Below are 22,755 nucleotides of genomic sequence, written 5' to 3' on the forward strand. Positions count from 1 at the left end.
GCAATCAAAATGAGATTATTCATGCAAAGAGCTCAGCACTCTACCAATGAAAGCATTCAACGCCTGGTAGCAGTTATTATAGGATTTTATGGTTGATGAAGCCAAGGGTTAGACAGGCAGATAATTGTTCCAATGTTACACAGCTGGTGAGTGACACAGGATTTAAACTCAGGTCTGTCTGACCAGAACCCAGCGTTCTTTCTCCCACAATAGTAGCTCTTAATTTGGAGCAGCTTTGTCTCCCAGGTGGTATTGGCAATGACTGAAGATCTCTGGTTTTCATCACTGTGACTGTGGAGTGCTACTGCCACCTAGTGGGTAAAGCCTAGGAATGACATTAAACATCCTACAGAACAACAGATTACCATCTGGGCTCCATGTACCAGTAGCAGGTCCTAGGTTTGGGATTTAGGAAAGAGGCTTATTCCAATACCTAGGAAAGCATGGTTAGGACAGGGTCAACCCTCACCATTTGCCACAAGAGCTGCTATTGGCAGGGCGCAGGAGCTCACACCTGTAATCCTAGCACTTTGGGAGGCCAAGGCAGGCGAATTACCTGAGGTCGAGAGTTTGAGACCAGCCTGACCAACGTGGATAAACCCCATCTCTACTAAAAATACAAAATTAGCTGGACATGGTGGCACATGCCTGTAATTCCAGCTACTCGGGAGGCTCAGACAGAGAATCGCTTGAACCCAGGAGGAGAAGGTTGTGGTGAGCCGAGATCAAGCCACTGCACTCCAGCCCAGGCAACAAGAATGAAACTCTGTCCCCCCCACAACACACACCAAAAGAAAGACTAGCCTGGCCAACATGGCAAAACCCCATCTCTATTAAAAATACCTGGCTGGGTGCAGTGGCTCATGCCTGTAATCCCAGCACTTTGGGAGGCTGAGGTGGGCAGATCACGAGGTCAGGAGTTCGAGACTACCCTGGCCAACATGGTGAAACCCCTTCGCTACTAAAAATACAAAATTAGCCTGGTGTGCTGGCAGGCACCTGCAATCCCAGCTACTCAGCTGGGGCAGGAGAGTTGCTTGAACCTGGGAGGCAGAGGTTGCAGTGAGCCAAGATCACACCACGGCACTCTAGCCTGGGCAACAGAGCAAGACTCCTTTTCAAAATAAATACATAAATAAATAAAAATACCTGTTTACCTGGCGTAAGAAAAGTGTAAATTCATTTATATGGTTGTAAGTTAATCAGCTTTTTGCCCATTAAAAAAACTGGAGGCTTCAGAAATTTGAGTGACTTGGCTAAGGTGGCACAGCCAGGATTAGGGATGCCAGATGGTAGGCTGAATAATTCCTCCACATCACCACTAAAAGATGTCCTCATGCTAATGTCTGAAACCTGTGAATATCCTACCTTATGTTTTTGGGTTTGTTTTTTGTTTTGAAACAGAGTCTCATTCTGTCACCCAGGCTGGAATGCAATGGCATGATCTCGGCTCACTGCAACCTCTGTTTCCCGGGTTCAAGCCATTCTCCTGCCTCAGCCTCCCAAGCAGCTGGGATTACAGGCGTCCACCACCATGCCTTGCTAATTTTTGTATTTTTAGTAGAGATGGCGTTTCACCAGGTTGGCCAGGCTGGTCTTGAACTCCTGACCTCAAGTGATCCACCCACTTCAGTCTCCCAAAGTGCTGGGATTACAAGTATGAACCACTGCGCCTGGCCTTACCTTCCATTTTAAAAGAGATTTCACAGATGTAATTAATGTAAGGATCTTGATATGGCACCATTATTCTGGATTATCTGGGAGCACCCAATGTAATCCCAAGAGTCCTTATAAGAAGCGGGAAGTAGTAGATGTGACAACAGAAACAGGTGGTTGAGGCCGGGCGCGGTGGCTCACGCCTGTAATCCCAGCACTTTGGGAGGCCAAGGTGGGTGGATCACGAGGTCAAGAGATCGAGGCCATCCTGGTCAACATGGTGAAACCCCGTCTCTACTAAAAATACAAAAAATTAGCTGGGCATGGTGGTGCGTGCCTGTAATCCCAGCTACTCAGGAGGCTGAGGCAGGAGAATTGCCTGAACCCAGGAGGCGGAGGTTGCGGTGAGCCGAGATCGCACCATTGCACTCCAGCCTGGGTAACATGAGTGAAACTCCGTCTCAAAAAAAAAAAGAAACAGGTGGTTGAGGTGATTCAAGGAGGGGCCATGAGCTAAGGAATGCAGGTGGCCTCTACAGACTGAAAAAGGTGGAAAGAAATTGATGTCCCCAGAAAGAATGCAGCCTTGCCAACACCTTGACTTCAGACTTTTGACCTAGAGAACTGCAAGAGAATATATCTGTGTTGTTTCAATCCATGAAGTTTGTAGTAATTCCTTGTAACAGTAACAGGAAAATAATACATGGATTTTACATACAAAACAAAACCCATGATTCCCAGCAGCTGAATTTGAATTTCCTATAAACAGCAATTTTTAAAGTATAAATATGTCCCAAATGTTGCATAAGACATATTTATTTTTTATTTTTTTAATTTTTAGATTTATTTTATTTATTTATTTTTTTGAGATGGAGTTTTGCTCTTGCCCAGGCTAGGGTGCAATGGCGCCATCTCAGCTCACTGCAACCTCCACCTCCTGGGTTCAAGCGTTTCTCCTGCCTCAGCCTCCCAAGCATCGAGGATTACAGGTGCCTGCCACCACGCCCAGCTAATTTTTTTTTTTGTATTTTTAGTAGACACGAGTTTCATCATGTTGGCCGGGCTGGTCTCAAACCCCTGACCTCAGGTGACCCACCTGCCTCAGCCTCCCAAAGTGCTGGGATTACAGGCATGAGCCACCATTTCCGGCCTATTTTTGTGTGTTTGGAAAGGAACATATTTACATGTTTATCTGAAATTCAAACTGTAGTGAATATTCTATATTTTTTCTGTAATTCCTAAAAGCAATGAAGCTGAGAGCAGGAGTCAAAACTCATGATTCCCAGGTCCCCTCCACACTACCACCCCCAGCCCCTCAATCTAGCATCTGGCAGAAACTGCCATGTTCTTATGGCCCTCATGGATCGTTTCCCATCTTCTTGGGACTCCTCCCGCCCCTGGGGTAGAGAAACGAAAAGACTGTTTAAGGTCGTTTCTTGGGGCTCAGAGCTCTCCTGGACCACCAGAATTTCTCTCTAGAAATGGCTTAGTGTCTACTCTGCCTCAGAGGGACCTAGGAAATTTGTCTAAAAGCTGCAGTTCACAAAATCCTTGCGGGGGGATCTTGATGGACTGAGGTGGGAGTTAGTCATGTCTTTGTCTGGAGGGAACTTCATGAGCCCAAAGCAGGAAAATAGTAATTATTGAATCAGGCTCCAGAGCAAGAATCAGGTTTCAGTTGAGGAAACAGAGACCCAAGGAGGAATGGGGACTTGCTCCAGGTTACTCAGTTAACGACAGACAGACGTCTCCTGGTTTGGAATCTCCCTTTTCGGAGCATACAGTCCTGATAGCAGCCATAATAGAGGGAAGTCTAGAATGCTAATCCTGAGATCTGGGTTTGAGGCCCTTTACCACCTTGATTGCCAGTTTCCCTTTCGTGAAATAAGGGAATTGCGTAAATATGAAGAGTTAATGAGATCATGGATGTGAAACAACAGGTACATGTTAGCATGTTCTTGGAAAATGGCAGCTTCCTTCCTTCCTTCTCTGAGTTTCAGTTTCCCCATCTATAAGCCGGGTTTGACAAGTGGCTGGCGCCCCAGCTCCTCCCAGCCACTCCGGGTCCGCAGCGCTGAGTCCCGGCCGCTAGGTGGGGATAGAACGCCGGCGTTACTGGGAGGTGTCGCACATGCGCGCTCCTAGGCGGAGCCCCACCTCCCACGCCCTGACACGTCACTTCCGGCGCGAGGGGCCGGACCGGCCGGGCCGGGAGTGCGGGTCGTTTCTGCGCGCGCTGCCGGACGAGGCTCCCGCCGCCGATTGACCCGCGCTCCGCCCGTAGCCGGGCCGGTGAGTGCCCGCGAGCCCGTCTGTGTGCCCTGGGGGCCGAGGAAAGGGACCCCTGGGAGGGAAGGATAACTGGAAGTGGGTACCAGAGGCGCGAGAGACCCCAGGAAATGGGGACACCTGGGGAGGGGGTGACAGCCGGAAGTGGGGGCCTCGGAAGGTTGTCCACGAGATGTGGGGGGGCTCCAGGAGAGATGGCCTCCTGACCTCTGCTGAATGAGAGGAAGGGGTGTGACCTCTGCTTATAGAGAGGAAGGGGTGGAGAGGAAAATGATGCTCCGGAAAGCGATGGGCTCCAGGTGGGGGGAGATCCCCGGCTTCACCCGTAAGTGGTGCCTGCATCTCACTCATATGTCCGCCTGTCAGCTCATTCATCAGCCTGTGACTGAGCCCTGCTGGGCGCTCGGTGCTGCTGAGGCCCTGGAGAGTCAACAGGAAGCCCCAGGTGGAGGGTAGAGATGAGGAGCCCAGGGTGGGGCTAGACGCATCCTTGCTCTGCCTCACCGGGCGCCCCCTTGGCGCATTGCTTAACCTGTATCCCCCGCTGGTGTGTACAGGTCACTGCCATGTGTCAGGCACTGGGGGTGGCAGCGGACGTGGCAGACAAGCACTCTGCCCTCGTGGAACTTACATTCTAAGAGGCAGTACTCCATGTCCTCCTTTTTAAAATGGTAACAGTAATAGCGCTCTCACCAAATACTGTGAAAATTAAATGAGGAAATGCATAAAGGGCTTAGCAATGCTGATATATGGTAAAATGCCCAAGTATGCATTATCTTCATTCCACTGTGATGTAAGCTTCATAAGGCAAGGAATTAGATTGTTTGCATGTACATTCCCAGTGCCTGTGAGCACAGTGCCTGACATATATGGTAGGTGATCAGTAATTATTGGGATAAATGAATGGGTGGTGAAATTGAGCCTGTTTTTATGTAAACGCCCATGCCATTGGACTGTAATTTCTAAAAAAGAAATAGGAAAACTGGAGGTAATCACCCTCAGGTAGTTTGGGAAGGATTCACAGAGGAGGTAACATGGCAGCTGGGTCTTGAAGGCAATTTGAGCCGTCTCATTAGGAACAAGAGAAAATTTCAGGTAGAGTGTATCAGAAGTGCACGAGGTGTTCCAAGGATGATGGGTCATCAGCTTGTTTTGACTGGCATTTAATGTGCATCAGGGTGGGGTGAGGTGGGAAAGGAGGCTGGAGGTGAGGCCTATACCTTGTGAACACTAGTTTGTCTCAGTTAGACACTAGATTGGGATTGCAGGCATCTCTTGGTGACTTCCATAGAAACAAAGCCATAGTTGTTCCATTTTTCACTTAGCATACCTCTGCCAAGCAGACTAAAGTCATTCAATAAATATTTATGAAGTGCAGACTATGTGTCTAACACCATGTTAGATGCTGGATTTAAGATAATGAAGAAGACATACTTGGATGTTGCTCACAAATTGCCAACAGACAATTGCAACAGAGTGGAGAAGTGTAGGGGAGTTACCTCACTTGGCCTGGGGGTCAGCAAAGGCTACCTGCTCCAGGCCACCAGCATCTCTCACCTGGATTATTACAACCTCTAAATGGCCTCTTTGCTTTGGTCCTCACCCCCTTAGAGTCCATTCTCAAGACAGCAGACTGGTCCTTTTAAAATATATTTTTTTTTATTTATTTGAGATGGAGTCTCACTCTGTCGCCCATGCTGGAGTGCAGCGACATAATCTTGGCTCACTGCAACTTCTGCTTCCTGGTTTCAAGTGATTCTCCTGCTTCAGCTTCCCAAGTAGCTGGCACTACAGGTGTGCGCCACCATGCCTGGCTAATTTTTGTATTTTTAGTAGAGACAGGGTTTTGCCATGTTGGCCAGGCTGGTCTCGAACTCCTGACCTCAGGTGATCCACCTGCCTCAGCCTCCTAAAGTGTTGGGATTACAAGTGTGAGCCACCATGCTCAGCCTGAGAAAAAAATATAAAAATTAGCCAGGCATGTTGGTGTGTGCCTACAGTCCCAGCTACCTGGGAGGCTGGGGCAGGAGGTTTGCTTGAACCTAGGAGTTCGAGGTTGCGGAGAGCTATGATTGTGCCACTGCACTTAAGCCTGGGTGACAGAGCAAGACCCTATATCTCTCTTAAAAAACAAAAAAAGTATATCTGGGCATGGTGGTTCATGCCTGTAATCCCAGCACTTTGGGAGGCTAAGCCAGGGGATCACCTGAGGTTAGGAGTTTGAGACCAGCCTAGCCAACATGGTGAAACCCCATCTCTACTAAAAATTCAAAAAAATTAGCTGGGCGTGGCAGTGGACACCTGTAATCCCAGCTACTTGGGAGGCTGAGGCAGGAGAATCACTTGAATCCAGGAGACGTAGGTTGCAGTGGGCTGAAATCACGCCATTGCACTCCAGCCTGGGTGACAAGAGCAAGACTCCATCTTTAAAAAAAAAAAAAAAAAAAAAAAGTCCAGGCACAGTGGCTCATGCCTGTAATCCCAACACTTTGGGAGGCCCAGGTGGGCGGATCACAAGGTCAGGAGTTCGAGACCAGCCTGGCCAATATGGTGAAACCCCATCTCTACTAAAAATATAAAAAAATTAGCTGGGCATGGTGATGCATACCTGTAATCCCAGCTAATCAGGAGACTGAGGCCAGAGGCAGGAAGCTCACTGGCACCCAGGAGGTGGAGGTTGCAGTGAGCTGAGATTGTGCCACTGACTCCTGCCTGGGTGACAGCAAGTCTCCATCTCAACAACAACAAAAAAAAGGTGCATGAATTCAGATCCTCTAAGAAGCAGACACTAGAATGAGATGAGACATGCTAGAAATTTAGAGGCAACCCCTGTGAAGAGCAGCACCGGGGAAGGGAGCGGGAGAAGTCAGGAAGAGCCAGTGACAGTGATGCAAATCAGCTCCCATGAAAGAGGTTTGGGCAGCAAGTCTCTGCCTGCAGGGCAGTCCCAACAAAGGTTTGGCCAGGCCCTCAAGCCAAAGCTGCCTGTTAGAGAAGTCCCATGTCTCACTCAATCACTGGCTACGAGCAGTGAGGCCACAGAGGGCTGTGGGAAGTTTGGCTTCCCCTGGAGAGTGGATCTAGAGGGACAGCCACTGGGGCCCTTTATCAATTATGTTTTCCCAGCAGGAAATCTGATGGGCACATATTCCCATCATAAGTTACATGGGTACATGGTAAACAATTCAAACAGTAAAGTAAAAATGCCCTTTCTCATCTTAAATGTTTACTTGTACGGTTATGTACCCTAGAAGTTACCATTGGTAAGTTTCTTATACTCTTCCAGAAATTTTCTGTGCATTCACAAGTGTATATATGTGTATACATTAAAAACATGACTATTTTCTGTACACTATTCTACAACTTGCTTTTTTAACATGTCAATTCATAAAGATCTGCCTAATTCCTTTTCATGACTGACTAGTTCCCCATTCATATGGTAATATTACTTAACCAGTCCCCCCATCATGGACAGTTAAGGTGTTTCTGATCTTTTATCATTATATTCAATACTTGTGAAGGCCATGTACATATTTTGCACATATATACAAGTATATGTCTTAGAAATGGAATTGTTGACCAAAGGGCATGTAGATTTACATTCTGAAGATATTGACAGCTTCCCTCCAAAGAGGCTATGTCAATTTGTACTCCCAGCAGCAGCAAGCATATCAGAGCAAATTTTTTTTATTTTTGCCAATCTGATTCTCACAGTTGGTTTTTGTTTTTTTTTTTTTGAGACCAACTCTCGCTCTGGCTGGAGCGCAGTAGCGTGATCTCGCAGTGGCGGAGCTCACTGCAAGCTCCGCCTCCCTGGTTCAAGTGATTCTCCTGCCTCAGCCTCCTGAGTAACTGGGATTACAGGCATGTGCCACCATGCCCAGCTAAATTTTGTGTTTTTAGGAGATGGGGTTTCACCATGTTGGCCAGGCTGGTCTCAAACTCTTACCTCAGGTGATCCACCTGCTCGACCTCTCAAAGTGCTGGGATTACAGGCATGAGCCACCTCGCCTGGCCTCAGAGTTGTTTTAATTTACATTTATTTAATGACGGATAAGGTCGAGCACCTATTCATACATTTATAAGTAAGGCCCTGGTGTTCATTAGGAAGTGTATAGTCTGCTAGAGCTGCTGGCTACCTCCCTGGGGATGCAGCCGGCCTGGGGTCAGACTTGTGTGTATGGCTTAGATCCAGTTCATTGCCCCCAGTTGAGAAACACTGCTCTGAGGTTACTCGGCTTTTACAGGAAGTGTTCCTGTCCCCTGCACTGTGCTGCCCTGGGATTTGGAATAAGCACTGCCAAGTCTTGTTAACGTGGCTTAGGGCTTCTGTGTTGGCAGGGACCCTGGTAGCTAATGTCAGAAGAAAGTGACTCTCTGAGAACCAGCCCTTCTGTGGCCTCACTCTCTGAAAATGAGCTGCCGCCACCACCAGAGCCTCCAGGCTACGTGTGCTCACTGACAGAAGAACTGGTCACCAAAGCCCGGGAAGAGCTGCAGGAAAAGCCGGAATGGAGACTTCGAGATGTGCAGGCCCTCCGTGACATGGTGCGGAAGGAGTACCCGAACCTGAGCACGTCCCTCGACGACGCCTTCCTGCTGCGCTTCCTCCGGGCCCGCAAGTTTGATTATGACCGGGCCCTGCAGCTCCTCGTCAACTACCACAGCTGCAGGAGAAGCTGGCCCGAAGTCTTCAATAACTTGAAGCCATCAGCCTTAAAAGATGTCCTTGCTTCCGGGTTCCTCACCGTGCTGCCCCACACAGACCCCAGGGGCTGCCATGTCGTCTGCATCCGCCCAGGTATCTCCCTAGACTGCTGTGGGGCGTGCGTGTCCAGTCTTTCTGCAGTGTGTCCATTCAGCACCCTGTCCTCCTTTCTGAGTCCCATTTTTACCCCTCCTTTGTCATAGTCAAGGCTCTTTGGATAGCAGATGACAAAAACCTACTCAAACCAACTTCAGAAAAAAGGAAGGATTTAGTCTAAGGAGACAGGAGTATATCCCAGCACCAGAAGAGAGCTGAAGGTGTGGCAGCTCTTACTAGGGCCTAGAACCAAGAACCAGAATGCCACCAGGAGCCAAGACAGCCATTCTCCCTGTCTCTGCCTGATGGGCTGTGTGTCCTTCAGCCACGTTTCTGCCTTTTGCACATCTTCTTCACACTTTTTTCTGTGTATGGCTGTCCTTCTCTGGTGCATGTAGTTAAATCTGGCACCCCCTCAGCTCTCAGGTGTGCCTGGCCACCCAATTAAGTGCTTCAATTCAGATTCCAGATTTCTAGTGGGGAGCATCTGGTGGGGCTGAGGAGCCTGCCCCTGGCCGCAGGATACAAGCATGGCTGCCAGGGCCCTCCCTGAGTCCTCTTTGTGGGTAGTTTACGGTACAGGTATCAGTGCAAGGGTGTGGCCTGGGCAGACACCTGGAAAGGTGCCGCCTCCAACCTTTGCTTCCTTTTCTCTGTTTTGTTAAGCCACTGACAGGATTCACTTTGGATTTGTTTTTTGATCTTAGCACTTCATGGCAGTAATCAGGACACCTTACATTTCTTTGTCATGGTAGTTTATGAATGGGGGCTCTCTGCCACTAAAAGAGCATTTAGAACTACTCCCCAGCCAGGCGCAGTGGCTCATACCTGTAATCCCAGCACTTGGGGAGGGCAAGGGAGAAGGACTGCTTGAGGCCAGGAGTTTGAGACCAGCCTGGGCAACATGGTGAGACCCTGTCTCTACAAAAAATTAAAAAAAAAAAAAAAAAGAAGAAATGCTCCCCAAAGAGCATTTCAACACAGTGACCAGGGGCTGCCTGAACTCGAAATTTTTGATTCTTAGGCCTGTTCTCTTCCATGACACCAAAAGCATTAAGAACTTTGGAATGTTCTACTCCACTCCTAGCTTCCCTCAGACCAGAGCTGAGAGAAAAATGGAAAGTAAGACGCAATGTTCTCCCCAAGTAAGCCAGCGAATGAGAACACACTGGTAGCCCTCTTTTGCTCATGCATGTAAATGCCCTCTTGAAGGGAAGTTTGATGGGGAGTTGACACCTCCATGCACTTTCCTCTGCCTTTAGTCATTCCCCAAACTCTGTTTAGAGGCTAAACCATTCTCTTCAGACTTTACTGTGTATGTACCAAGACTGCTGTTAATGGCTTACCTGCTGTTGTAGGTACTTGCCAAAATTAGAGGTGTTTATTTTAAAATAAGCAATGCAGTGCAGATTTTAGGGCATCAGGAGACCTAGAAACCAGTCAGCAGGTTTTTCGGCTTCTCTTTACTGGACTCCTAAGAATGTTACAATAGTCAGATATTGCAACACTGATTGCACCTTTGCTTGCATGGTTTCAACCCTTTGCTCCTGAGTGAATTTTTTCCCCATATGTCTGGAACAGATCTGGACCCCTTCCCACCAACCCAGCCTTTTAGGAGGAGGTATGCACAGAAACATTTGTTTTCAATTGGGCATCAGCTTTGCCTTTGTGAAAGTTCTTTTAAGACGTGATTGAAAGGAATAATGTCCAGTTAAACAGAGGCAGGTTTAATTGGCAGCAATGTTAAACAGCAAGCTGGCACAATTTGGGGACAAAGCTCTTTCATAAGAATTTTGCACATATCACATATTTCATTGTTGGCAAATGTGAAGTTTTATCCTTTTTTTTTGAGACAAAGTCTTGCTCTGTCGCCAGGCTAGAGTACAATGCTGCAATCTCAGCTCAGTGCAACCTCCGCCTCCCGGGTTCAAGTGAGTCTTCTGCCTCAGCCTCTCAGGTAGCTGGGACTACAGGGGTATGCCACCATGCCCATCTAATATTTTTGTATTTTTAGTAGACGGGGTTTCACCATGTTATCTAGGATGGTCTCAATCTCCTGACCTTGTGATCTGCCCTCCTCGGCCTCCCAAAGTGCTGGGATTACAGGTGTGAGCCACTGCTCCCAGCGGTGAAGTTTTATCTTTTAAGAAAGAGGCACACAGATTTTTGCTGTGATTTTCTTGAGAATAGTGGTTAACAGTAAAAAAGGGCATTTTCATTTTTTCTTCCCCAAAGAGAGGAAAGAATCATTAAATACATGGAGTGTGTTAAAGAAGTATCCACCTTAGAAAGAGGAGTTTTATGAAGGAACATAGCACTATGCTTCATCCTCATAGTACTCCCCTCAAGGTTGTATATGAGTCAAGACTCAGTTTTTTTGTTTGTTTTTTTGAGACAGAGTCTCCCTCTGTTGCCCAGGTTGGAGTGCAGTGGTACGATCTCGGCTCACTGCAACCTCTGCCACCTGAGTTCAAGTGATTCTCCTGCCTCAGCCTCCCAAGTAGCTGAGACCACAGGCATGCACCACCATTCCCAGCTAATTTTTGTATTTTCAGTAGAGACAGGGTTTCACCATGTTGACCAGGCTTGGTCTTTAACTCCTGACCTCAAATGATCCACCCGCCTTGGCCTCCCAAAGAGTTGAGATTACAGGCGTGAGCCACTACATCTGACCAAGACTCAGTCTTTGGGTGGCAAGTGACAGAAAGCCAACTCACATTGGCTGAAACAAGCAAAAAACACAGTTGCTCAGATAACTGAAATCCAGGTGAAGCTGGATTCAGGGGCCCAAACTCTGGCACTGGAAAGCTATCTCCACTGCTGCTGTCCTCAACAGGGTCTTCATTCCCAGGCCAGCTCTTTTGCCTCCTGGGGCCTGTGAATCTTGGACTCACAGCCTCAAAACTACAAGAGGAAAGAGATCTCTTTCCCAAGGGCCAGAGTCCTAGAATTGAGTCTCCTCAACTCTGCTTGACCTGGCTTGGATCACACACCGTGGTGAAAAGGATGTGCTGTCAGATTGGCCAATCAGTCCCTAGTCACTCACTCCCCTCTGAAGTCAGGAGTCAAGTCAATTCTATCCAAACCGCATGGCTAGAGTGGGAGGAGGTAATTCCCTAAGGAAAGTCAGGTTGGTGCTATGAAGATAAGGGGAAATACATGACGGCATAAAGCACAGATGTCCATGAAGGCAGGTGTTATCACCCTATTCTACTTATGAGGAGATGAGGGCTCAGAGTGAGGTATTGAAGTAACTTGCCCACAGTTACACAGCTAGTAACATTCAGACCTAAGGTGTGTCTGACTTCAGAATGCATACTTTTTTTTTTTTTTTTGAAATAAGTCTCACTCTGTCACCAGGCTGGAATACAGTGGCGCAATCTCAGCTCACCGCAACCTCCGCCTCCCAGGTTCAAGTGATTCTCCCACCTCAGCCTCTGGAGTAGCTGGAACTACAGGTGTGCACCACCACACCTAGCTAATTTTTGTATTTTTAGTAGAGACGGGTTTTAGCATGTTGGCCAGGCTGGTCTTGATCTCTTGACCTTGTTATCCGCCTGCCTTGGCCTTCCAAAGTGCTGAAATTACAGGTGTGACCCACCGTGCCTGGCCCAGAATGCACGCTTTTTACTTCAGAGAGAATACTTTTTACTTCAGAGAGCATACTTTTTTTTTTTGAGCCAGGGTCTCACCCTGTCACCCAAGCTGGAATACAGTGGCATGATCATGGTCACTGCAGCCTCAGCCTTCTGAGCTCATGTGATCCTCCCACCTCAGCCTCCCAAGTCTGGCACTACAGACACACCCTACCACACCTGGCTAACGTTTGTGTATTTTGTAGACATGGGGTTTTGCCATGTTGCCTGGGCTGGTTTTGAATTCCTGGGCTTCAGCGATCCTCCCACCTCGGTCTTCCAAAGTACTGGGATTACAGGCATGAGCCACTGTGCCCAGCCAGAGCTCATGCTTTTAACCTCAACACTCCATTGTATTTGCATTGCAAAATGTGCTGCTGTTTGGAGTTAAGAAATCAGCTGCTGCTTATTGTTCCATTTGCTAACCTAGAGAGAGACACAGCTACTAGAACATCTTTCTTTTCCATTTTGAAACAACAGTGTTAGAAAGGAGAGAAACCTTTGTGTGATCACTTATTTATATTAATTTCTGTAACATACTGTCAATCTCTTATGACCTTAGACAGATGGATACCAAGCAACTATCCAATTACCGAAAACATCCGAGCCATATACTTGACCTTAGAAAAACTCATTCAGTCGGAAGAAACCCAAGTGAATGGAATTGTAATTCTTGCAGACTACAAAGGAGTGAGTTTATCAAAAGCATCTCACTTTGGCCCTTTTATAGCCAAAAAGGTGATTGGCATTCTCCAGGTAAGATCCCTGTCTGTCCTGCCTGTTTCGTGGTGGCTTTGGCTTTCCCCAGGGCCTGTCCGTTTACGGTGGGTCTCACATGATACACAAACCGCACATCCCGCACCTGCAATCTGAAAAACACAAAAGCATTATGGGAAGAAATTTAAAAGTCTTATTTACCACTTGTTCTTATCAGGCTCTCAAGTACCCTCTGGAGTAGGTACTTCATTGTTAAGGCAAGAGTCCAAAAAACTAGGGAACTGCTTTTTGCCTTTTTTTGGTCTGGAAGGCAGAGGAAAAATTCTCCTAACAAACAAAACTGGCTGGGTGTGGTGCCTCATGCCTATAATCCCAACACTTTGGGAGGCCAAGGTGGGTGGATCACTTGAGGTCAGGAGTTCGAGACCAGCCTGACCAACATGGTGAAACCCCGTCTCTACCAAAAATACAAAAATTAGCTGGGCATGATGGCAGGCACCTGTAATCCCAGCTACTTGGGAGGGTGAGGCAGGAGAATCACTTGAACCCAGGAGGCAGAGGTTGCAATGAGATGAGATCGTGCCATTGCCCTCCAGCCTGGGTGAGAACTGCAAAACTCTGCCTCAAAAAAAAAAAAAAACCCCTAAGAAATGAAGCTTCTGCCCAAGATGCTGGAGCCCCTCATGCCCTCTGTGGATCTGGGGGATGTGGTGATCTGTTGGGCTGTATTTTGGTCAGATGCTTCGTACCTCATGTTCTGTGTTTCAGAACATGAGTCACTGGGGTCTGTGGGTTGCCTACATATCTGCACCACGTTTAACGGCTTGCACAGTGCTTTTACAGCCATCAGGCTCCGTTCAGTCCTTCAATGAATCCTCTGAGATAGGCAAGGCAAGAACTATTTTTCCTTTTTGATAGATGGGGAAACTGAGACCTAGAGAAAATATAGCCTGTCACACCTGTGACAGGTTTTGATTACTTGTTCATTCTGACCTGCCATGTGGGGTGTTGTCTTTTGTGAACTATGGGGCACCAATGATATAGTAGGTCTTCTCGCTGGATTCCACAAATGTTTCAGTCCCTGTGGTGCACCAGGTTTATTATTTAAAGAAATCAGTGCATACGGCCAGGCACGATGGCTCATGCTTCTAATCCCAGCACTTTGGGAGGCAGAGGTGAGCGGATCATGGGGTTAGGAGTTTGAGACCAGGCTGGCCAACACTGTGAAACCCCATCTCTACTAAAGTTACAAAAATTAGTTGGTCGTGGTGGCGGGTACCTGTAATGCCAGCTACTTGAGAGGCTAAGGCAGGAGAATTGCTTGAACCTGGGAGGTGAAGGTTGCAGGGAGCCAAGATCTGCATTCCAGCCTGGGTGACAGAGCCAGACTCCATCTCAAAAAGAAATCCGTGCACATTTGGACATTATCATAGATTTGAATTCTGACTTTGAGCTGACCCTGGCTTTCCATCGCTGGCACTCCTTTTGATGCTTGCTGCTGAACACCACGTAGTTTCAAGTGTCAGGATTAAGAGTGTGGATCAGTGTCTATCCTCTAGCAAAGGGAAAAAATTAAATAAGTTTGGGAAATGTGGTATAGCCTGTCCCTTTCTTGTAAATTTCATTGTAAGAATTTACATGTTAAAGGCTCTGAACAGGACTACAGTTAAGGAAACCCACTTGGTTGTGCTTAGTGGACTGTGTTTCTCAAACTCATTTGCCTGCTGTGGAGCCCTGTTTTGTATAACCTCAATATCCTGGGAAATATACTTTGGCAACACTGATCTAGGTCTAATATCCGCCAGATCCGTGCCTACAGATTCAGACTGTTTTCTGCTATAAGAGCAACAGCTCTTCATATGTTTGCCTCTCTTCATTTTCTTTTTTCTTTCTTTCTTTTTTTTTTGGAGACAGAGTCTCACTCTGTCACCCAGGCTGGAGTGCAGTGGCACGATCTTGGCTCACTGCAAACTCCACCTCTTGGGTTCAAGCAATTTTCCAGCCTCAGCCTCCCAAGTAGCTGGGATTACAGATGTATGCCACCATGCCCAGCTAATTTTTGTATTTTTAGTAGAGATGGGGTTTCACCATGTTGGCCAGCCTGGTCTCAAACTCCTAACCTCAAGTGATCCGCCTGCCTCAGCCTCCCAAAGTGCTGGGATTACAGGTGTGAGTCACCACACCCAGCGTCTGTTTGCCTCTCTTCTTACCCAGTTTTGGGTCCCAGGGAAGACTTTCCCTGAGGTCCGTCTGCCTATTTAGGTCCCACGTGGACTGTCGTTGAGGTGGCCATGAGGATCAGATCAGACTTACATATTGGAGCTGAAAATGAAGATTTAACTGGGGGGCGGAAGGTGTGGAAAGACTCTGCAGATGTTCTAAACCCCTTTGCCTTTCCCACACAGGATGGTTTCCCCATTCGGATAAAAGCAGTCCATGTTGTGAATGAACCTCGAATATTTAAAGGCATTTTTGCCATCATAAAACCATTTCTGAAGGAGAAAATAGCAAACAGAGTAAGTGATGATCCTGTTGACTTGAGATTTTTCTTTCCTCCCTCCATTGATTTATTTGTGACATCTGGAACTTGTTTATTTTTGCCCTGAGACCACTGATTTGGAAAGTAGTTACAGATAAAATAAATGAACAGTCCCTTTTTGTGAGGGGAAGATGGAAGATGAAATTAGTAAGAATGTAATATTTGCCAGTAGAGTGAGCACAGCCAGGATTTTTATCATAAGATCCTCCCAACCTCGGCAGTGTAGCAAGACCCCAGCTCTAAAAACATTTTTTTTAATTAAGTGGGTGTGCCTGGGCATGGTGGCTCATGCCTGTAATCCTAGCACTTCGGGAGGCTGAGGTGGGCCGATCACTTGAGGTCAGGAGTTTGAGACCAGTCTGGCCAACATGGTGAAACCCTGAATCTACTAAAAATACAAAAAAAAATAGCCAGGTGTGGTGGCACATGCCTGTAATTGCAGCTACTTGGGAGGCTGAGGCACACGAGCACTTGAATCTGGGAGGCAGTGATTGCAGTGCACCAAGATCATGCCACTGTACTCCAGCCTGGGCAATAGTGAGACTCTGTCTCAACTAAAAAAAAAAATTAGGTGCATGTGATGGCACATGTGTAGTCTCTGCTACTCAGAAGACTGAGGTGGGAGGATTGCTCAAGCTCAGGAGTTCAAGGCTGTGGTGGGCTATGGTCTTGCCACTGTGTTCCAGCCTGGGTAACAGCAGAACACTGTCTCTAAAATAATTTTTTTTTTAAGTTACAGTCATTAGCACTGTGGGGCTTAAAAAATGCTGCCTAAGCCTTTCCATTTGCCTAACATGTTGTCCCGCTGTGTAGTTTGTGGAGCAATTCAAGGCTTATGAGCTAGGTGAGTTTTTAGCTTACCTCTTATTTAAGAAGGGATGAATGGCACTTTGAGTCTTCCTTTCTGACCCAGAAGAGCCACCTCTCTCTTCCCTTTCCCAGCACCACTGATTGAAATGGGATGGATGGTATTTTTCTCCTTCCTGAGCCTAGGATGATCATTCCAAAGATGGCCCTGAATTTTACTTGCTTTTTCTTTTTTCTTTTTTTTTTTGAAAGAGTCTTGCTCTGTTGCCCAGACTGGAGTACAGTGGTAAGATCTCAGCTCACTGCAACCTCTGCCTCACAGGTTCAAGTGATTCTCCTGCCTCAGCCTCCCAAGTAGATGGGATTACAGATGCCCACCACCATACCTGGCTAATTTTTGTGTTTTTAGTAGAAAGGGTTTCACCGTGTTGGCCGGGTTGGTCTCAAATTCCTGACCTCAGGTGATCCACCAGCCTTGGCCTCCCAAAGTGCTGGGATTACAGGCGTGAGCCACCATGCTGGGCCCTTGCTTTTTCAAAGAAGTAACATATATAGATAGAAAATCTCAAAGTTATAAGGGAGGGAACTTGAAATCCAGCTCCAGATTCCTAGGCTGTTTCCCTGAAGATTTGATTCATCAGCTCAGGGTTCTGTGCTTTAAAATCCCCTTAGGAGATTCTGATGCACAGCTAGATTTGCAGACCACTAATTCAGTGGCTTCCCTGCCTATCTGTGAACACATGTGGGTCCCTAAAGATTCTGTTTGGAACTTTTACCAAAGCAGCCTGTGGACAAGTCTTTGACACCTGTGAAATGCCCGTTTGGGGCCCACAATGTTCTTCCTTTGTTCCTTCATAGGTTCATTCATTCAGAAATATCTATTGATCAACTCTATGTGCAAGCATGTTCTAGATGAACAAAACAGACCAAAATCCCTGCCCCTAGGAAGCTTTTATTCTAAAGAAAGCCACAGTGAATTATGTTATCAAGTATTAGAATGTGATAAGTGCTACAGAGAAAAATAAAGCCGGGAAAAGGATAGCATGTGTGAGGTGGGAAAGGTTGCAGCATTCAACTGAGTGGTTAGAGGTGCCGGCCTTGAGAAGCAGACATTTGAGCAAAGACTTGAGAGGTGAGGGAGTGAGCCATCTAGGTATCTGGGAGGCCAGCAAGGGCACGACCCTGCTGTGGGAGCCTGCCTGGCATGCTGGGAGAGCAGCTAGGCTGGCGCAGCTGGGTCAAAACTGGAGGGGCAAGTGGTCAGAGGAGGACTCAGAGAAGTAACAAGGCAAGATTGTGAGGGGCCCCTGAGTCTGTGAGGTGGGAGTGCTGGAAGGCTGTACACAGAGGAACAACCGTGAACTGACTTTCATTGAAAAGAACTTAGATTGCAGAGGGACAAGAGTGGGGGCAGGGTGACCAGGTAGGCGGCCACTGTAGGAATCCAGGGTAGAAGCGATGCGACATGCTGCCATTAGTGTGGTGGTGAGGTGGCTGGATCCTGGATACATTCTGAAGGTCCAGCCAATAGGGCATATGGTATAAGGAAAAGAGAATTAAGGATACTCCAGGCTTTCTGGGCTGAAAAAGGAAGGGTAGGGTTGCCATTAACCTTTCCTTCCTTCATTCAACAGACATTTATTTGGGCACCTGCCACGAAGGAGATTTCTGCATTCCTGATTAACCTAAAATCATACGTGTTTTCATTTCATTTCCCTTTAGTTCTTCCTCCATGGGTCTGACTTGAACTCTCTCCACACAAGCCTTCCAAGAAGCATTCTCCCCAGGGAGTACGGGGGCACGGCTGGGGAGCTGGACACTGCCACCTGGAATGCAGTGCTGCTGGCTTCAGAAGACGACTTTGTGAAAGAGTTCTGCCAACCTGTCCCTGCCTGTGACAGCATCCTGGGCCAGGTGCTGCCGCCTGAGGGCCTGACCTCAGATGCACAGTGTGATGATTCCCTGCGAGCTGTGAAGTCACAGCTGTACTCCTGCTACTAGCCTGTCCCCCAGGGTCACCATCCTTCATTCTTTTCCATTTTTTCTTTGGAGAGGCACAAGAATTTAAGGTGCCAAGGATTCAGTCTTGCTCCTTATAATTAAACTACAAGATGGAGGAACAGCCTGTGAGATATGAGGGGGAGCCCATTTTGGGGTAAGCCTTTGGTTACTTGAATTACTCCATGGAAGACATGGAAAATGTCCCCACTGATTCTTAAATATTTGGGATCCCAGTTTGCAACTATTAATCTGGAGGGTCTATCTGTTTTGTTTTGTTTTTTTTTGGTTGGGGGTGGTGATCTGGTTCTTACACATCTTGGAAGCAAGAAAAATCAGGACCAAAGTCACTTTGATCCCACTTTCCAGGAGAAAAACCTTTTTGGCCAGTCAGAACTACTTCTGTGAAATCATTTGGCCAAACCTGCAGTGTGACCAAATGTGACACTGGGAGTTTGTGTCTTTCACAGAAACCCTAAGTACAGACCTCTGCTGCTCATCGGGAAACTTAACTAGAGATGCGGGCCCCAGCTGCTGTCACTGGGTTTGGAAAGCATCTTAACTGAATCATGCAAGCATCAGGACAAAAGCAGCACTTTGTGGTCAAATGTGGAAGCCGGAAACTTCAAAGCACCTCTGGGACTCATTAGTTGAAGCTTTCAATGGAAACTTAAGTTTTCCCAAATCCACAAAGCCTTAGCCCTGGTTCTCAACAGAATCATACAGGGACCTGGCAGGAAGTGATTTTACTCAACCGAAAATACTGGATTCCAGGCCCATGTAGCTACAAGAATTCTGGTCTAGGAATCAGAGACCTGGATCCCACCCAAGTGTGCAACTATGGACAACACATGGGCCTCTGTGGGCCTCAACCTTCTCTGCAAAATGAGGCTGGATGAAATGTCAGCTAGGGCCCTTTCGGCTGCTGGGCCTCTGGGATTTGGTTCAGTTACTGAATGTTAGATTTTCTGCCTAGAAAGGTAACTATCTAGATACAAGTGGTTGGATCCTGTGGTTTTGTTTTGTTTTTTTTGTGGTACACGTGTCTTTGCAAGAGAGATGTGTCACCAATTAGCCCTGCCTTTAAAGAAACTATTATGTGTATTCCTGGGACTCAGTGACACCAATTTCCTTTTTATAGTGACGGTTAAATTTTGAAAAGATGGCTTTTGTGAGGCCAGGTAAAGCGACCAGGATCTTGTATCATGAATTCCTTCCATCCCTAAGACTCTGGTACTATATTGTAAACCTGGCTATAGTAGTTAATTACTTGAGATTCTTAAATTTTGGTCTCTGGAAATGAACATGGGGCAGGTTATTGCTGGGTCACTTCTGGGCCCCCTGCCCTCCCAGCCCCACTTGAGTTTCCCTCTCTGGTCTGGGTAAACCAGCCAGCCTGAATTTCTGCATTTCAGCACTTTAGAACTTCCCTGTCAAGATTTTAGCCTTAGCCCAAGCACCAAATTAGGTGGTTCACATGATAGCTTTCTACCTATTTCCTTTCAGATGTATTCCATGTGATCATGGTGTTAAACAGTGACAAGTATTATGTGTTGTGCCTGCACCTTCTCCGTGCATTTATTAGGCTAACCAGTCACGGCAGATAGCTCAGTTAGGGAGAGAACAGTACTCTGAAATTTGAAGGCCAGTCTGTTGCTACTAAGTTGTTCATCTCTATCGCTTTTTTACATGTCTGAAGAAGTTGTTGGTGGACATTAATTTACTTTACCTCATTAATACAATTCTAGAGTTCTTTTCACCATGGATACTAACCCTGGATCCTCTAGGGTCCTGGCTGAGCTGGAAGTGCCAAAAAGCACTCCTGGCTGCTTCTAGTACCATCTGAGGATGATGTGACCAGCATTGCTGAAAAGGCCCAAGTAGAGCAAGTGGGATGGCTGAAGGAGGGGGTTCAGAACCCAGTGGCCTGGATGGGAGAATTGGGTGGAGGCTTTCTTAGGTCCCAAGAGGGAAGACAGATAAACAAAACAAAAAACTAGGTAAAGAGGAATGAATCAACTCAGACCTGGGGTTTAAATTCTACACTGCACTCCTGGCCTTTATCTTAACATAGGCATGGCCAAAGCTCTCCTAGAGAATTATCTCAAAGACCAGAAGAGATTATCTCAAAGACCAGACTTGGAGAGGCTTGTTTCTTAGGTTTTTCCAGTTGGACAAGGAAGGAGTGGTTTCACTTAGCTTCTGGAAGAAGTCGGAGCCTAACCCATCTGCTTCCAGGAGCTGCCTGCTTTCTTTTGGCTCCAAAGAGATCTCAAATAGTTTTGACACCTCAGGAAGCTTGAATCAAGCTGTGAAACCAAGACCTCCCTGGGTGAAAATCAAGGTGGTCTCCTTGTGGCTTCACCCGGGTGTTTGTGTCACGTTGCCTCTGTGGGGTGGGGAATGACCAACAAGGGAGCACCGTGAGCATTTCTCAGTAGAGGGGAGCACACTGGTGAGACAAACACATGAACCTCAAGAGCTGGGAGTATTTTCCTTCATGGAGAAGTTCTGGCCCAATGCACAAACGCTTGGAAATTAACTTTTCCCTAAATTCAAGGTAGTGTGGTGTCAGGAAATGGGACAGTAAATTGGGAGACCCGGGCTCCACCTTCACCTCACTGCGTGGCCTTGGATGAGCTGTTTAACATCCCTGAGCGATTCTGTGAGAAAGGAGAGTAATACTCCAAACTTTATTCCCGGTTATCTAGTTGACTTTACTGCCACAGAGACACTGTACTCTGTGTTTTTAGAAGCTTTTTCCTTTTTTTCCCCCTCACCTGTCTTATTATTTAGGAAATTTAGGTCTGAATTAATTGGTACCTAAAAGCTTCCAAATCAATCTGTAAGTTTTGGAATATGGGAATTTTCTTCCTCTTCTTCCCCCACATCCCAACATGGAATTCTGGAAAGTTGTGCCTCTTCCTAGAATCCTATTCTGCCTTCATGGGAGAGAGACTGGATGAAATCTACGGAAACAGCCAGAAGTGCCACCCTGGCTTCATGTCTTGATTTTCTAACTTGCTCTTGGCAAAGGTTGCTTTATTTTTTTAATTTTTTTCTTGCATTTTTTTTTTATCCTATTGCTGCTGCACATATCAATGCAAAAGTAGCTTTAGAGCTTTCGTATTTCATCTTGGTTTCACAAGGAGTCACTTATCCTAGGAAGCTTGTAAGTCAGGTTAGAAGACCAGGCACAGTGGCTCATGCCTGTAATCCCAGCACTTTGGGGGGGCCGAGGTGGGTGGATCACCTGAAGTCAGGAGTTCAAGACCAGCCTGGCCAACATGGTGAAACCCTGTCTATACTAAAAATACAAAAATTAGCCAGGTGTGGTGGTGAGCATCTGCTATCCCAGCTACTCGGGAGGCTGAGGCAGGAGAATCACTTGAACCCAGGGGGCAGAGGCTGCAGTGAGCCAAGGTCGCACCATTGCACTCCAGCCTGGGCGACAAGAGTGAAACTTCCATCTCAAAAATAGAAATAAAATATAAATCAGCTTACAAAACACGATTTTTCCAGAAATGTGACCGGAAGAGTCATTTCTCTGAATTCCTTTATATTGAGCCTTTCTGAATTCTCCCTGGGTGGGCAATTTCTTTAAATGCTATTTGACTCTCAGCTCAATTGTAGGTTTTTTTTTTTTTCATTTGGGTAGCAAAAGCTAGAGTACTGCCATGGCGATTATAACAACTTTTAAAAGTTTTACCATTTTAAAGTTGCCAGCATCTAAGGTTTTCCTTTAGCCTCCTTTCATTTAGGGAGTAAAATGTTAGCTAAACCAATTATATTCATGTGGCTGTCCTGTGGCTATGAGAGGTGTGGAGATACTGAACAGAAACATGTCTACTGTTCAGGAAAGATGTCGGTTCTGGTAATGACTCTCTGCATTGGGATCTGTTAATTTTGTAAATCTAAATTATTCTGCTCTCAGCCAGGTGCGGTGGCTCATGCCTATAATCCCAGAACTTTGGAAGACCAAGGGAGGGGCACATCATTTGAGGTCAGGAGTTTGAGACCAGGCTAGCCATTATGGCAAAACCCCACCTCTACTAAAAAATACAAAAATTAGCTGGGTGTGGTGGTGTGCACCTGTAATCCCAGGTGCTTGGTAGGCTGAGGCAGGAGAACCGCTTCAACTGAGGAGGCAGAGGTTGCTGTAAGCCGAGATTGTGCCACTGCACTCCAGACTGGGCAACAAAGCAAGACTTCAAATACATACATACATACATACGTAAATTATTCTGCTGCCCTGAAATAAATTCATTCATTCTTCTGCTCTCCTGACTTGGAGAAATGGTTTGCTTAAA

The 22,755-nt window shown here is 46.8% G+C and overlaps 1 protein-coding gene across 3 annotated transcripts; it reads left to right on the forward strand.

Annotated features, from left to right (window-relative positions):
* Positions 1-3,840: 3,840 nt before the first annotated feature.
* TTPAL (alpha tocopherol transfer protein like) lies at positions 3,841-22,143 on the forward strand. 3 transcript variants are annotated; one of them, XM_017541182.2, is made up of 5 exons: positions 3,841-3,948; positions 8,287-8,746; positions 12,947-13,140; positions 15,507-15,617; positions 18,170-22,143. In XM_017541182.2, exons 2-5 carry the CDS (start codon positions 8,302-8,304, stop codon positions 18,446-18,448), a joined length of 1,029 nt encoding a protein of 342 aa, XP_017396671.1. In that variant the 5' UTR covers positions 3,841-3,948; positions 8,287-8,301; the 3' UTR covers positions 18,449-22,143. The 3 variants fall into 3 exon arrangements, with proteins under 3 accessions (XP_017396671.1, XP_017396670.1, XP_037598911.1); XM_017541181.2 differs by having other exon boundaries at positions 3,848-4,023; XM_037742983.1 differs by lacking the exon at positions 3,841-3,948 and adding an exon at positions 4,174-4,270.
* Positions 22,144-22,755: the final 612 nt, after the last annotated feature.

This window comes from Cebus imitator, unplaced genomic scaffold (genome assembly GCF_001604975.1).
Source record: "Cebus imitator isolate Cc_AM_T3 unplaced genomic scaffold, Cebus_imitator-1.0 Scaffold132, whole genome shotgun sequence".
Classification (NCBI taxonomy): Eukaryota; Metazoa; Chordata; class Mammalia; order Primates; family Cebidae; genus Cebus; species Cebus imitator.